Raw genomic sequence first — 17567 nt, 5'->3', positions numbered from 1 at the left:
CTCTCTCTCTGTGTGCCTGGGGCGCAACACTGGGAAAAGATTTAATTGGGCCTGTTAAGTATTAATTGACATCACGTCAGCAGAGTGGTGTATTGGCGCCTTGCAGTGCTTTGATTTACTAAATAGCCAAACATCTGATGGCATGCTTATTATGAGTTTAAATATATATTGAGTTAAATCTACTTTCTAAAAAATGGGTTAAAAACAACCCAAGTTGGATTGAAAATGGACAAACCCAGCAATTAGGTTGTTTTAAACCAGAGAATGGGTTGTTTTGACCCAGCGATTGGGTTGTTTTGACCCAGCAAATGGGTTGTTTTAACCTGGGGAATGGGTTGTTTTAACCTGGGGAATGGGTTGTTTTAACCTGGGGAATGGGTTGTTTTTAACCCAGTGAATTGATTGTTTTAACCCATCAAATGGGTTGTTTTTAACCCAGTGAATGAGTTGTTTTTAACCCAGTGAATGGGTTGTTTTAACCCAGTGAATGGGTTGTTTTTAACCCAGTGAATGAGTTGTTTTTAACCCAGTGAATGGGTTGTTTTAACCCATCAAATGGGTTGTTTTTAACCCAGTGAATGAGTTGTTTTTAACCCAGTGAATGGGTTGTTTTAACCCATCAAATGGGTTGTTTTAACCCAGGGAATGAGTTGTTTTTAACCCAGAGAATGGGTTGTTTTGACCCAGGGATTGGGTTGTTTTGACCCAGCAATTGGATTGTTTTGACCCAGCGAATGGGTTGTTTTGACCCAGCGATTGGATTGTTTTGACCCAGCGATTGGGTTGTTTTGACCCAGCGATTGGATTGTTTTGACCCAGCGAATGGGTTGTTTTTAACCCAGGGAATGAGTTGTTTTTAACCCAGAGAATGGGTTGTTTTGACCCAGCAATTGGATTGTTTTGACCCAGCGATTGGATTGTTTTGACCCAGCGATTGGGTTGTTTTGACCCAGCGATTGGGTTGTTTTGACCCAGCGATTGGATTGTTTTGACCCAGCGAATGGGTTGTTTTTAACCCAGCGATTGGGTTGTTTTAACCCAGAGAATGGATTGTTTTAACCCAGCGATTAGGTTGTTTTGACCCAGCAAATGGGTTTTTGACTTAGCAAATGGGTTTTTGACTCAGCGAATGGGTTGTTTTAACCCAGCGATTGGGTTGTTTTAACCCAGCGATTGGATTGTTTTGACCCAGCGAATGGGTTGTTTTTAACCCAGTGATTGGGTTGTTTTAACCCAGAGAATGGGTTGTTTTGACCCAGGGAATGGGTTGTTTTGACCCAGCGAAATGGGTTGTTTTGACCCAGAGAATGGATTGTTTTAACCCAGCGAATGGGTTGTTTTTAACCCAGCGATTGGGTTGTTTTGACCCAGCGATTGGGTTGTTTTGACCCAGCGATTGGATTGTTTTGACCCAGCGAATGGGTTGTTTTTAACCCAGCGATTGGGTTTTTTTAACCCAGAGAATGGATTGGTTTAACCCAGCAAATTGATTGTTTTACCCCAGCAAATGGGTTGTTCTAACCCAGCGAATGGGTTGTTTTTAACCCAGCGATTGGGTTGTTTTAACCCAGAGAATGGATTGTTTTACCCCAGCAAATGGGTTGTTCTAACCCAGCGAATGGGTTGTTTTAACCCAGCGATTGGGTTGTTTTGACCCAGCGAATGAATAATAAGTAAACAATAAACATTTATTAAACTGCTTATTAATAAATGTTCACCTTTTGATTATTATTGTTTCCTCTAGTAAATATGTGTCTGATTTTTAATTTTCAGTCTATTTTGGGTTCATTTTAAGCCAGACATATAGTAATTTTTAATGATATTTAAACAATATATTATACAACTCAAAAGAATATTTAACGTATATATATTTGTTCTTAATTCTTACTATCCAGTTTAAAGGGAAATAACGTTTTAAAGCATTTCTACTAGCAGTGTTGTTATTGTTAACGAAAATATATTTATTTCCGTTAGCTGCCAAGGCAGTATTTCAAATTGCAATCTTTAAGTTTAATTAATATATTTTCAAGTTTAACTTTATTTTATTAAAATAATAATGTTTAAATATTATAATAAATTTAAAAATTTAGTTCTAGTTCAGGTTTAGTACTAAAACTGAAATAAAAATAAATGGAAGCTAAACTGAAATACAAAAAAACAATAAATATATTTAAATATTAAAATGAAAACTGAAAATCTAAAAATAAAAGCTAATTCAAAACATTAATAAGTTTTATAATTGTATAAAAAAATAAATACTATATTAAAATGTCTAGCAGTAAAAAAATATCCCTTCAACTTTTGCAGTCCTCGCGGGCGTTGATTGCGCGGTCTGAACAGCACGTTGCTTTTGCATCTAGCATATTTCCTGTGCTACACTGCAGACGTGTTGGGAGTGGCAGGCGCTGGTAAATGAGAATGTCTTGCTGTTACATGCGATTTATCAAAGTCTTCGTGCGCCGCAGCTCGGCACGCCGCAAGACTCTTGAACTCTATTTAGGGCACAGTTAGGTAAACCCACAGTGATCTTGGCTGTCATAGCTTATGACAAAAATCAATAGCCAAACCAGTGTGTCCAACAAAGGCCTGCCTGTGCAGTACTGACTGCAGTGGAGATTACAGCACTCACATGACCTGCTTCGTTAGCGTGTGTGTGTGTGTGTGTGTGTGTGTGTGTGTGTGTGTGTGTGTGTGTGCAGCCTTTTTATGTGGGACACGAAAATCTTTCCTTTTCTCTCTCTCTCTCTCTCGCGCTCTCTGATTCCGCCTCTCTCTTTTTTAAAGCGTGGCATAAATCCGGGAGATGAAAATGTCATGGAGCAGGTTCATTTTGCAAAGAGGTTTTGATTGCCATGCGCGTGTAATTGATTGTTCCAAGGACAGGGGGAAATCTAGAAATGTCATAACAGCCTCTGCTTAGGTCTCTCCTGCTGCTAGACAATCAATGAGAAGTAAAAAGAGCTATCGATCCGTGCACGGCAAAAACTGTAGCCTGAGACGGCAAGGAGATCCGTGGCGAAAGTGCCACAGACCGCCAGACCTGTCAACAACGCCTCAGAATTAGAGGGTCTCCTGCGACGCTAGCGTTACCTTTCGCATATTCGCGGAGGGCCGGAGATGTTGCAGCTGTCTCCCTGTTCGCCCCTGAACCGATCGATGATAGAAATGTTACTGCTACGGGGGTAAATGTTTGATGATGTGCTGATAGAAATATTAGCATTAGGGCAGGCGGGGAAGCCGGCAAACAATTCGGCAGCATGGAAAATTAGAGAGTGACAGGAAAAGTTCTTGCACAAGGACTGCCTGAATGTTACGTTCGTTCCTTGAACTAATGCAAATCACACCCCTGACTGGATGCTGACTGACAGATTTACCCCCAACAGAACCTCACACGTCTCAAAGGGGATGATTAGCCCACTACAGTGGCACGCTAAAAGGACACGTCCACCAAGAAAATTCGCATGCCATGTTTTTTAGTGGTGTTATTACTGTTAGCCCTGTATTAGTGGAGAGTCTGTGACTGTGAGTTTCACAGTATTTGTGTGAACTGTGTCTAATTCTGTTGCAGCAGTGGTTAGCGCACATGATCTGGAGCGGCGCTTCTCCACTAGATTTGGTTTTAGTAGTGGTGGCTTGACACAGTACAAGAATTATTGTTTAATGTGTTCATGACCCTGTTAGCATCGGCCGCATTTGACTAGAATCCACCATTTGTGGCATGAGTGTGATTGTAAACATGCCCTTAAAGGGATAGTTCACCCAAAAATTCTGTCAACATTTACTCATCCTCAAGGTGTTTCAAACCTGTATGAGTTTCTTTCTTCTGCTGAACAAAAGATATTTTGAAGAATGTTGGAAACCAAACAGTTGATGGACCCATTGACTTCCATATTATTATTATTTTTTTCCCATACTATGGAAGTCAATAGGGACCATCGACTGTTTGGTTTATCAAAATATCATCTTTTGTGTTCAACAAGACACTTGAGAGTGAGTAAATGATGACAGAATTTTAAGTAAGCTAAGTATGATTATATGATTAATTGTACAGTTTTCTTTTAATTTAACTATTAAATGTATTATATTTTTATTTTTAAGCTATAATACAATGTAAATTACATCAGTAATAATAATTGAGAATAAACTCATTAAATTATGAGAAAAAACTCGTTAAATTTTGAGAAAAAGGTTGAGATAAAATGTTGAGAATAAACTCATTAAATTACGAGAAAAAACTCGTTAAATTTCAAGAAAAAAGTCGAGATAAAATGTTGAGAATAAAGTCATTAAATACGAGAAAAAAGTCGTTAAATTACGAGAACAAATTTGTTAAATTATCAGAAAAATGTTGTTAAATTTCGAGAAAAAAGTCAAGATAAAATGGCGTAATTTAATGAGTTTATTCTCAACATTTTATCGACTTTTTTCTCGAAATTTAACGGCATTTTTCTCATAATTTAACGAATTTGTTCTCGTAATTTAACGAGTTTATTCTCAACATTTTATCTTGATCTTTTTCTCGAAATTTAACAATAACATTATTGCTTGGCCCTAATCCTCTTCCGTATATTTTTCACTTCTGCTCGTTTTTTTATTATTAATAATAATTAGCATAATTTTTACTTGTATCAATGATTCAACTTGTTCCTATTCCGAGCAGACATATGACCTGCTGGGGTCGTGACCCACTATATAAAGGGATAGTTCACCCTAAAATTAAAATTAAGTCATCATTTACTTACCCTGGTGTTGTTCTAATGCCGCATGCTGTTCTTTCTTTTTCGGACCACAAAAGGAGGAAAAAAAAAAAAAAAAAGTTCCTGCTCACACACGTCCATATAATAGCAGTGAACTGTGATCAGCGTCAAGCTTTAAAAAAAAAAAAAAAAAAAAAAAAAAGATGCAAAAGTATCACAGAATGATCCCATGCAACATTTGTCCTATTTCCCACGTGTTCCGGGGCTATACGATAGGGTTTGTAAAAAACAAACCAAAATATAATGCATTATTCACGAAAATCTTGACCTCGGCCGTTGGTCTTCTGTGCATGGCTGCGCATCCGTGAGACTCTATTAGCACCGCAGTTCACTTTGACTCGCCCAAAAAAGCATACAAGTAATGAGTAATCAAGATGAATAAAAATGTAACATGAAATACAAGGCCTAGAACCCCCTCAAAAATATCTGTGTACTTTCTTCACTGTATTGAATATCTTCAGATGGGAACTTTTTCTGATGATAGTCAGAATGACAGCTGACAGATGTAAACACGTTAACTTCTTGTTATGACGAACACAACAAATATATTATAGATGCAGAAAAGAAGGTACATGGACTGCATGTTGTGTTTTTCTCAGTCCTGATTTCGCACAACTTATGTGCTGGGTGAGTCGAAAATCAAATGTGGTGCTAATATAGTCTCACAAACTCGCATGATGTGTAGTTGTGCACAGAAGACCATAGAATAACGCCAGGGTGAGTAAACGATAACTTAATGGGTGAGCTGTCCTTTTAAGAACTGCTGGTCTCGACAAGTTGGAGCTGTGGTGCTCATGTGGGTAATGCAGGTTTGCTAGTGACCCCCCAATAACTTCCTGATGCTTTTTTTACTTTATCTTTCAAAAAGCCAAAAATGAAAGAAAAGAGAAAAATAAATGAGCCTGTTCCAAATGAAAAGTCTAAAAGTGATATCTTTTTAGTCATTTTTATTTTTCTATGTAGGTTTTATAGGATGGTTCAATCAAGAGTTGAACAGAGATGTCTGATGGATCCTCATTTTGAAGCACTGTATTAAATTACACACGCATATTACATTTTTTGTAACCCTCAACTTTTTCACTTCTTTTTTAATATCACACTCTTTTAACTGTCTTTCCTAAACTCCTTTAAAAAAAAGAAACCCATATAACTTCATTTTAGGTGCATGAAATTTCAAGCTAGCACATTTTTTTTTTTCCACGAGTACATTAAAATGATGGTGCCAGAGGAAATGATGCAGATTACACTCACTTTGATCCATCAAAGTGCAAAATCAGTAACTCATTACAGTTTTTGTAGGTTTAGAATACGGTTCATCAAAACGTCTGACACCATTGTGCAAAAAACTTTAAATACATCACTGTCTCTTTTACAATTAAAAAACGGTTTTGTTCCAGCCTTTGATCACGCTTACAGTAATAAGAACTGACTCTTAAGAAAAAAGCATAATAATACGGCTACTGTATATATGAATCAGATGTGAAAAGCGCATTTAATGCGTGCGTTTCTCTTCGCTCTTCTGCAGCCATTTGGCTGGGAATCCGGCAGCTCTTTGAAATCCAGCTGCCGCTGTGTTATGCCAGGAGTCTTTCCCAACGGATTAATGTTATAAACACTTAGTGGCTGATTTATGATGGACACCTTCGGTTTTTTGACCTTTGAATATCCCTGTCTGAAGATATAAATTTGTTGTGACACAGATTGGAGGGTTTACAGAAGTTTATGACATGCTAAATCTCTGCACAGGCGTGCCAGTGCCTTATTTTGTAAGCCTACTTGGACCGACGGCTGTTTTCATTGCTCTGATATAGAGCAGAGAGCCCAACAACCGCGCGCGGGCCTGGGGCGTACGAGCCTGCTAACTGCGCCTCGCTTCTTTGAGAGGTTAAATGAATGAGGTGCCATACTTGTGTGATTACAAAAAGCATTCATGTATGCACTGCTTGGCCAAATCAAAATAATGCATATTGAATATTACTGAAATTAATACAAATGGCCCACGTCGGAGATCAAATTATGCTTTGGTTGTTCTATTGGCTCAAACATCAATAACAAAAGAGGGGGGTGGGATTTGACTGCTGTTGGCCTGCTCGTGTGGCTGCGTCCTGATGTCGACAGTAGTGGATTATGGGAAAGGCTGGTGTATCTCATGTCTGTGGGAGTGGTGTCCTTGTGTTTGATCTTGTACTCTGAAATCCTGCCGCTTGGCAAGGATCACAAGCTGGCTAACACAAGCTCCCTGTTACAAATGGGTAAGGAAGGGAAATGTAACCATTCATGAAGGGATTTCAGAGAGATCTGGGCCTGGAAGGTTAACATGTGCCTGTGGTTGTATTAATGTGTATCCCAGATGCTCGGAGAATGGAGAAATTGGAGCCTGGGGAACGGTGACTGCAATAATGCCACCCACATTAATCTATGAAACGGGGGCCTTTTCCTGCTTGATAAGGTTTATAAAGTAAATAATATCAATGTTTTATCAGACAAATAATAAGTATTGCATTGTTCAAGCTAAATTCATATATTTTAATCATTTTATTCAGCAAGGACACATGCATTTGTTTAAAAGTGAAATTTATAATGTTACAAAAGATATCTATTTCAAATAAATGCTGTTCTTTCTATTCATTAAAAGACTCCTGAAAAAAATGTAAGAGTTTCCACAAAACTATGAAGCAGCACAACTGTTTTCAACATTGAGAAAAATTAGAAATGTTTCTTGAGCAGCAAATCAGCATGTTAGAATGATTTCTGACTTTTTTCTCAGAATTGTGTGATATAAACTCAAAATTGCAAGTTATAAAGTCAGAATTGTGAGATATAAAGTCAATTGTGAGATATAAAGTCAGTTTCGTGATATAAAGTCAATTGCGTGATATAAAGTCAAAATTGAGATATACAGTCAAAATTATGAGATATACGGTCAATTGCATGATATAAAGTCAATAGCGAGATATAAAGTCAGTTGCGTGATATAAAGTCATTTCCGAGATATAAAGTCAGTTGCGTGATATAAAGTCAGAATTATGAGATATACAGTCAATTGCATGATATAAAGTCAATAGCGAGATATAAAGTCAGTTGCGTGATATAAAGTCAATTTTATGAGATATACAGTCAATTGCATGATATAAAGTCAATAGCGAGATATAAAGTCAGTTGCGTGATATAAAGTCATTTCCGAGATATAAAGTCAATTGCGTGATATAAAGTCAACATTATGAGATATACAGTCAATTGCATGATATAAAGTCAATAGCGAGATATAAAGTCAGTTGCGTGATATAAAGTCATTTCCGAGATATAAAGTCAATTGCGTGATATAAAGTCAATTTTATGAGATATACAGTCAATTGCATGATATAAAGTCAATAGCGAGATATAAAGTCAGTTGCGTGATATAAAGTCAATTTTATGAGATATACAGTCAATTGCATGATATAAAGTCAATAGCGAGATATAAAGTCAGTTGCGTGATATAAAGTCATTTCCGAGATATAAAGTCAATTGCGTGATATAAAGTCAACATTATGAGATATACAGTCAATTGCATGATATAAAGTCAATAGCGAGATATAAAGTCAGTTGCGTGATATAAAGTCATTTCCGAGATATAAAGTCAATTGCGTGATATAAAGTCAATAGCGAGATATAAAGTCAGTTGCGTGATATAAAGTCATTTCCGAGATATAAAGTCAATTGCGTGATATAAAGTCAATAGCGAGATATAAAGTCAGTTGCGTGATATAAAGTCATTTCCGAGATATAAAGTCAATTGCATGATATAAAGTCAATTGCGTGATATAAAGTCAGTTGCGTGATATAAAGTCATTTCCGAGATATAAAGTCAATTGCGTGATATAAAGTCAAAATTATGAGATATACAGTCAATTGCATGATATAAAGTCAATAGCGAGATATAAAGTCAGTTGCGTGATATAAAGTCAATTTTATGAGATATACAGTCAATTGCATGATATAAAGTCAATTGCATGATATAAAGTCAGTTCCGAGATATAAAGTCATTTCCGAGATATAAAGTCAATTGCGTGATATAAAGTCAATTGCGAGATATAAAGTCAGTTGCGTGATATAAAGTCAGTTGCGTGATATAAAGTCAATTGCGAGATATAAAGTCAATTGCGTGATATAGTCAATTGCGTGATATAAAGTCATTTCCGAGATATAAAGTCAATTGCAGGATATAAAGTCAGTTGCGTGATATAAAGTCAGTTGCGTGATATAAAGTCAGTTCCGAGATATAAAGTCATTTCCGAGATATAAAGTCAATTGCGTGATATAAAGTCAATTGCATGATATAAAGTCAATTGCGTTATATAAAGTCAATTGCATGATATAAAGTCAATTGCGTGATATAAAGTCATTTCCGAGATATAAAGTCAATTGCGTGATATAAAGTCAAAATTATGAGATATAAAGTCAATTGCGTGATATAAAGTCAATTGCATGATATGAAGTCAATTGCGTGATATAAAGTCAATTGCGTGATATAAAGTCAATTGCGAGATATAAAGTCAATTGCGTGATATAAAGTCAGTTGCGTGATATAAAGTCAATTGCGAGATATAAAGTCAATTGCGTGATATAAAGTCAGTTCCGAGACATAAAGTCATTTCCGAGACATAAAGTCAATTGCGTGATATAAAGTCAGTTGCGTGATATAAAGTCAATTGCGTGATATACAGTCATTTCCGAGATATAAAGTCATTTCCGAGACATAAAGTCAATTGCGTGATATAAAGTCAGTTGCGTGATATAAAGTCAGTTGCGTGATATAAAGTCAATTGCGTGATATAAAGTCAATTGCGTGATATAAAGTCAATTGCGTGATATAAAGTCAGTTGCGTGATATAAAGTCAATTGCGAGATATAAAGTCAATTGCGTGATATAAATTCGCAAATGCAAGTTATAAAGTCAAAATTGAGACAAACTCGCAAAAAAAAAAGTATTTTTTTCCTCAGAATTGGACTTTATAACTCGCAATTGTAAGTTTATAAGTTTATAAGTGTACGTTTATGATACATATTATTACAATTTAAAATTAAAACAATTTAAAAGACAATTGTGACTTTTTATCTCACAATTCTAATTTTTTTTTTCTCAGAATTGTGAGATAAAAAGTCACAATTGTCTTTTAATTTGTTTTATTCCATGGCGGAAATAAACTTCCATAGAATAGGAAGCAGTTTTTTTGTTTTTTTTTAATAATAATATGTATCACCTCCAGAGTAAAATACAGTTTAAAATAATTTTGATGCAAAGATAATTTGTTTAAAAGACAGTGGTGATTTTATTTTTGTATAAATTACCAATTGTGAAAAATAAAATTAATATGTCAAAATACTGTAAAATGAGCAAGTATTTTGTGTTTAAATTGTGAAGTGTAAGGACATGGTTTCCATGCTGAGCAGATCCAACAGTGTGTCCAAGTAAAGAAACATGCATTAAACCATTTTAATTGCTCTGAATGAGACACTCCTCAGACCTGTCCTGATTTTTTATTAGGTTGAAGAGTATTACATGTTCACTAAAATGTAGTGTGGTTGACTAATGCATTTTTCATTTAGCCGTCTATCTTTCATCCGCAGTCCAAACAGCAGTCGATTGATTTCTCCAGGTGTCATGGTTACTCTGCTTATTTAGATTGCAAATACTTTCATGGAGCAACTATCGTAAAAATCTCATAAACACAGAGATATGCAGAAACATGCCAGTCACTGAAAAAGTACGTTGCACCATGACTTAACTATTTTGTTGTAACAGAACAAGAATTGTGCAATAGTTCACAGGAAGACAAGGTTAAGTTAAGTCTCCATATTTAATTTTTTCTGATCCCACACATCCTGTAAACAATCTAAAGCTAAGCAAAGACTACACTGTCTTGGTGCCAGTCGACTGGCTGAGTGATTACAAACAGTTGAGACACCACAGAGAAGCCATCCACACAATCTCACCCCTTTTATTTCAAAACTATATATACACATTGCAATACATAAAACATCATTCTCCTTTTGGAAACTGCTAGTGCATGAGCACATTCTGGGATGCAATCATCCGTCGTAGTCAGTCATTTGAGAAATCTTCAGTGCAGAAGATCAAGGTCGTGGCACGTCGGGAAGCTTTTGTACGGGCAAGTTGGACCCCTTGTTCGAGGGACCCCATTCTTTGGGTTTGTTTGGAAAGGCTAAATCCCAGCTCCATCTTTATCCATTTGCTGACATCAGTTCACCTCCAGGCCTACTCCTGAGGCACCTTTGAAATATTGATAAAAAAGTCTTATTTTCAGAATCCAAAGGCACAGGACATGGTGAGGGCTACACAGTGTAGCACTTTTAGCCCTCATATTTGAGAGTTGCCCTCATTGAGCATCACCAGCTCAAAAAAATATTAACCACATGAAAAGCAAGTGCCTGGTCCGGGCTGTTAGGTCCTATGTATATTTAACTGAGCACATCTGCGCGTAACAGCACTTGAAATTCAAAGTGCTATCCAAATATGTGGTCATAAAATATAGATGATCTTGATTTTTCTTAACCGCAGCGATTGATGTAATTGACGGACTTGGGTATATTTTATTAAGTGAATAATACAGTGCGGTTTAAGAAGTGATGAAAGATTTAGGAAATGATTTTGAATCTAGGCAATAGTGGTTAATTTGTTGCCAGCAAATATTCAGGAGGGATCAGAAGGATGCCAGGTTGTATTTAACTATTTTTAACTTATCTGCATTTATGCGGTCTTATGATGTTTATGCCTCATTTTGAATGAGAATGATTGACAGTAAATAATAACTTTGTAGACATTATGAACTCACTTTTTAACCGTTTAATCTTTTAAAGTGAAATATATCTTCAGAGCATGTTCAGACTCCTTAAAATATTTTACTTTAGGCCTGGAGATGTGCAGGAATCAACTAAACTCCTATCAAATTATAGTTATACAAATAAACTCTTGCTCATCACCTAGAGAAAATTACCTTTTGTTACTCTGCACCCATACAGCTGTTGTAAACAAATGAAACCTTAAGAAAACTAAGTCAGTGACTTATGAATCACACAAACTGCCAAATTGCCCACTATTACCAAGAGAGGATTACAGGCACACAAGCTTCTGGGAGAAAGGATTACAATGCTGTAGTTGAAGAAGGATGACAGTATTGCACAAGGATTTCTAATAATAAATGACATCAACTTCATTTTTGTACAATATTCTCCTGTTTTTCCTTTTAAATCTCTGATGCTCACATGTATTGTATATACGCAAAAAGACATTCAACGTTTGATTTTTTTACAATTATATCTAAGATTATTGCTTTAATGCATTTATATAACTAATTATAGAAAACTACAATAAAAATGACCCTTATGTGAATAAAAAGCACAAACTGAAGGACAATTTCAAAAAATCAGATTCATTTCATTAATCACTGTATTGTAGTTGATTTGATTACAGTTCAGTCGACAGCACTAATAACACTTTTTCTCTATCTGTTCTGTTTTCAGCATACGAGCCAGATGACGATGTCGGTGTCCAAGAGTCGATCGCAGGGGAGGAGGAAGGCGAAAATGAAATGCAGACAGAGGAGGAGAATTCTGAGAGGCCCACTTCCAAGGACAAAGAAGACAAAGACATAGACAACAAAAGCAGCTACAGCTTCCAGAACTCTCCGGTCAGTGTCCTGTCCAACCAGGAGGTTGAGCTGGAATCCCGTCTGAGCGATGGCAGTGACAGACTGTCTGACTTTAAGACCTCGCCACCAGGAAGTCAGAAGGACACAGAGAGCCAGAGCTCAAAAGTGAAGGATGACATGCACAGTAGCCTGGAGAAAATGAGGGCTGCCTATGCCAACTTCCTTTCAGACTCCTACTGGTCAAAGATTGGACTAGATTTGAAGGTTGCGAACACTGGCAGCAAAGCAAACTGTGACAGCACCAACGGGAGCACCAAGAGCGAGTTTGACTGGCACCAGGACGCACTTTCAAAAACCCTGCAGCAAACGCTGTCCCCGAAACCTGTGTCAAAGCCTAATCTATTCAGCTCTGTCCACCTGTACAGGCAAAGTAGCAAAGCGTGCGGTGCGGTCTTTACGGGAGCGAGCCGCTTCCGCTGCAAAGACTGCAGTGCAGCGTATGACACCCTGGTGGAGTTGACGGTACACATGAACAAGAGTGGCCACTACCAGGATGACAACCACAGCAGGCAAAGCATCGCCTCCACTTCATCATCCAAGAACCGGAAGAGGAACCTTCAAGACATGGAGGGCAAGGAAGATGCACAAAAGGTGCTGAAGTGCATGTTCTGTGGCCACTCTTTCGATTCTCTACAAGACCTAAGCGTCCACATGATCAAAACGAAGCATTACCAGAAAGTGCCTTTGAAAGAACCTATTCCAGTAATCACTCCAAAATTAGTCCCACCAGCAAAGAAACGTGCATTTGAAGCCACGAGGCCTTGTTCGCCTGACTCCACCACAGGGGTGTCAGGTTACAGTGAGGCACAAAGATCGTCCGGCCTCGCCAACGCTCCCAACAACCGCTATGGCTATCAGAACGGTGCTAGTTACACATGGCAGTTTGAGACATGCAAATCTCAGATCCTCAAGTGCATGGAGTGCGGAAGCTCCCACGACACGCTCCAGCAGCTCACCACTCACATGATGGTCACCGGCCACTTCATTAAAGTGACAAATTCGGCCTCCAAGAAAGGCAAACAACTAGCCCTGGATCCTCTAGCAATAGAGAAAATGCAGACACTTGCTGAACCAACAGTGAACGAACTTGAAGGAGAAAAGGTTTCTCCGAAAAGCACAGCATCCGGTGACTCTGAGAGGGCCACTCCGAGGGATATGTCACCAGACAAAGCTGAGAAAAATGGAGACAAGGACGACAAACAAGACGAGGAGGACCGGAAGTCCACTGAAGCCAGTTTCAAGTATCCGTACTTGCGAGAAGAAGACCTTGAGCAGGGGTCCAGCGGAGGCGGTGACATTCTCAAGTCTTTAGCAAACACGGTGGCTTCGGCAATCAATAAAGCTCAAACAGGGACCCCCAGCTGGAGCGCTTACCCCAGCATTCATGCGGCATACCAGCTGTCAGGGGTGATCAAGACTGCCTCCTTTTCCTCTTCTCCTCCCATCCAGCTCAAGCAGAATCTCAACCACAAGCACAGACCCATCGCACCCAAGGGGAAGTTCTATCAGGGACTTCGGGGACTTGAAAGTTTCCAGGGACATCACAATTCGGACATCAAAAAGGAGAGGGGTGGCGCACCTGACGGCAAAGAGAGCCAGAGCAGTAGGTTTGATCTGGTGGAGAACGATGACAGTGATTGTCAAGATGATTCCTCCTCCTCTTCAAAGCTAGATGCAGACTGTGTAAGTGAAGAGAATGACACAATCAAAGGGAAGTTGAGCCCAGCTTTCTCTGACAGAGGGAACCCGTCACCTAGCCCCCCTGCCAGCAATGGGCACAGCAGTTCTTCAGAGCTTGTCAGCGACTCCCAGGAAGTCCTTAACATAAACCCTCTAAGCGCACTACAGTCTGTCTTGAACAATCATTTGGGTAAAGCAAACAAGCCCAGGCCCGAAAGCTTCCTCTCCCATCGCACACAATCCATTTTTTCAGAACTGAGTAGGGGTTTAGAGAAACCAGCTTCAGCACTCTCCGCATCTGCTGCCATCAGGGCCAGCAATAGCTTCATGTACACAAATGACGACCAGCCAATAGACTTGACGAAATACAAACACAACAAAGCAAACTCTTCCCTCTTACTGCAGTCCTCCACTCCAGTGCCCCAGAAACATGCTCTCTCTGACATTGCTGACATGGTGAAGGTTCTTCCAAAAGCCACAACCCCAAAGCCCTCAATGCCAGCGAGAGTGCCTGCCATGAAGCTGGAGACGGACGTGCGGCGATTCGAAGACGTCTCCAGCGAGATGTACTCGGTTCACAAGCGTAAAGGTCGACAGTCCAACTGGAACCCCCAGCATCTGCTCATACTTCAAGCCCAGTTCGCCTCCAGCCTATTTCAGACCTCTGAGGGCAAGTATCTCCTCTCAGACCTCGGCCCTCAGGAGAGGATGCACATCTCCAAGTTCACCGGGCTTTCCATGACCACCATCAGCCACTGGCTCGCCAACGTGAAGTACCAGCTTAGAAAAACGGGAGGGACCAAGTTTTTGAAGAACATGGACACTGGCCATCCGGTTTTCTACTGCAATGACTGTGCGTCGCAATTCAGAACGCCCTCTGCGTTTATATCCCATCTTGAGAACCACCTGGGTTTCCAAATCAAGGACATGAACAAACTACCCATAGAACACGCGACTAAAGTAACAGAGCCCGAACTTTCAAAGGCGCTCAATGTCCGGCCGACAGATTCTTCTCAGATCACAGAAGAGGAATCTGACTCAAAGTTCAAATGCAAGCTTTGCAGTCGGACATTTGCCAGCAATCACGCGGTCAAACTTCACTTAAGTAAAACTCACAGTAAATCCCCTGAGAATCATTCACAGTTTGTGGAAATGGACAAAGAGTAGCTTTGTTGGTTTTTACTACTTGTAGTTATCTTGTTGGTAAATAACTGTAATTGCTCTGCTTTTATAAAACACGGGTCAAATTGTCTACTTTTTGTTTTTCCCTTTTTTCTTTCCATAATGTTTCAAGTAGCATTACGTAGAATGCTTCAACTTCAGAATCAACATTTCATCATATTGAGGACTAAAAGGACACACTGGCTGGGTTAGAATGAAGTGTACTGTTAGAAAATAAATAATCATAAAAAGATTAAGAATACATTGACGTAAGTCTTTGCACCCTGTTCAAATGCACCACCAGTAATGAAATGTATTACTGCTTGAGACATAAATGCTGATGTTTGCATGCAATAGCTCTGGCTATGACTACTATTTATTTGTATGATATGGCAAGTTTTAACTGTATTACGTTTAACAACAAATTGATCGATGCATTAACTGTAATTTGCAGATCTGATCATGCACTTGTGTGAACACACGGGTGGTCAGACAGGTGGTCAGACAGGTAGCCAGACACACATTAAAAACATTTACTGAAATGTACAGTATATTTGCTCTGTAAAATGTTTGTGTCGCAACGATAGAACAGAAAAGCACTTTAATAAAAGTTTAATCACGTTTAGGCGCAGATTCAGTGTGTGGGCTTACAGATTTGGACAGGTTTGACACGAGGAAGTCTCACATTAATGTATATTTAGCATTGCAGAAAAAAAGTGTCTCATCGGAAAATGCTTAGTGAGACAAAAGAACACTGCACCTTTTATACCAATACAAATAAAGCATTAACATTTTCTAACTGTCTACAAGTCTTCACTTCAAATCCATTCATATTTTCTTATTACTGACTAGAATTGTAAATCACATCGATCTTTCTAGGGAATTGTTTTGATTATACTTACCATGTAGGGGAGACTGGGGCTAGTTGTCACAAGGTCTCAGTAACTATAAAGTTAAATTACACAAATGTGTTTTACTTTTTTATTTTACTTTGGAATTCTGTACTTCAAACTAAATAATCTTTTCATTAGTGAACATAATGAAACCAAGTAGATTTCTACTAAAGGCTGAACTGTGTACAATTAGTTTTTTTTTTTTTTATGTTACAAATTTACACAATATTTAAGTACAGTAAGTTTTTGCTCTTTTATTATTTTTTTGTAGTTTTAATGTTAAGCATTTCAAAGAATGTTTAAAGGGATAGTTCACGCAAAATTAAAATTCTGTCATCATTTACTCACCCTCAAATTGTTCCAAACCTGTATACATTTCTTTGCTCTGAAGATATTTGGAAGAATGTTTGTAACCAAGCAGATCTTGCCCCCCATTGACTACCATAGTAGGAAAAAAAAATACTATGGTAGTCAATGGGGGACGAGATCTGCTTGGTTACAAACATTCTTCCAAATATCTTCCTTTGTGTTCAGCAGAACAAAGAAATTCATACAGGTTTGGAACAACTTAAAGGAGAGTAAATGATAATAGAATTTTCATTTTTGGGCAAACTATCCCTTTAATACCAGATTGCTCTGACAACTTACCCCATACAAAAAAAAAAAAAAAAAAAAAATGTGTTTTGAATGAACTTTTCTGGGAAATTGTGCAATTTTTCATCATTTTTTTAGCCAAGACTACATAATTTGAAAAAAATACTCAGTGGAGTAAAAAAAAAAAAAGATAACTAGCTCCAATCTCACCTATAACATTTGACCCTGATGATGTCACTCTGATCTTCGGCATCTTCCCATAGTACCGAAACGATGAAAAATGATAATTGCCCTCTGAACTCCCAACATTTTATGTGTTTTCCTTCCTTTTTCAGCAATCAAGCCACCAATTACCACTCCCTATCGTATCTGTTTTATAACAGGAAAGTGACATTTGACAGTAAATGGGAGAAAGCACCTGGTGATTTGCGCATCCTGACACCGTCGTGCCCTCCATTGTTGGAAATGAGCAGGCAATCACGATAGCTCATCAGATGACTCCTAATGCAGTTAAAGTATTCCGCAATAATTCCTCCTTGCATTTATAATTACAGCCATAGAGCTCACACCTCAGTGCACAGATTAAAGCCATAAATTATTTAGCGCCTTGCCTCACCGATGGATTCCTGATTCCCTCCGTTGAGCCATTATGCTTCAGAATACCAACTTCCTTTAAATGGAAGCCTGAGGATGATTTAAGATAGGCTGAACAATATGACAAAACGAACGCAATATTCCGGTCATTTGTGTTTCTTAATTAAAATTGAGAG

The 17567-nt window shown here is 38.3% G+C and overlaps 1 protein-coding gene across 1 annotated transcript in view; it reads left to right on the top strand.

Moving 5' to 3' along the window:
- Positions 1-16088, top strand: part of LOC137009590 (teashirt homolog 2) — a 65314-nt gene extending 49226 nt beyond the window's left edge. The window contains exon 2 of the mRNA XM_067371922.1: positions 12282-16088. Coding sequence (XP_067228023.1) covers positions 12282-15316 — 3035 coding nt within the window. The 3' untranslated portion in view covers positions 15317-16088. The remainder of the gene's footprint in view (positions 1-12281) is intronic.
- The last annotated feature ends 1479 nt before the right edge of the window (positions 16089-17567 follow it).

This window comes from Chanodichthys erythropterus, chromosome 20 (genome assembly GCF_024489055.1).
Source record: "Chanodichthys erythropterus isolate Z2021 chromosome 20, ASM2448905v1, whole genome shotgun sequence".
Classification (NCBI taxonomy): domain Eukaryota; kingdom Metazoa; phylum Chordata; class Actinopteri; order Cypriniformes; family Xenocyprididae; genus Chanodichthys; species Chanodichthys erythropterus.
The sequence above is the reverse complement of the archived record's forward strand: the minus strand, read 5'-3'. Positions and strand labels throughout refer to the sequence as shown.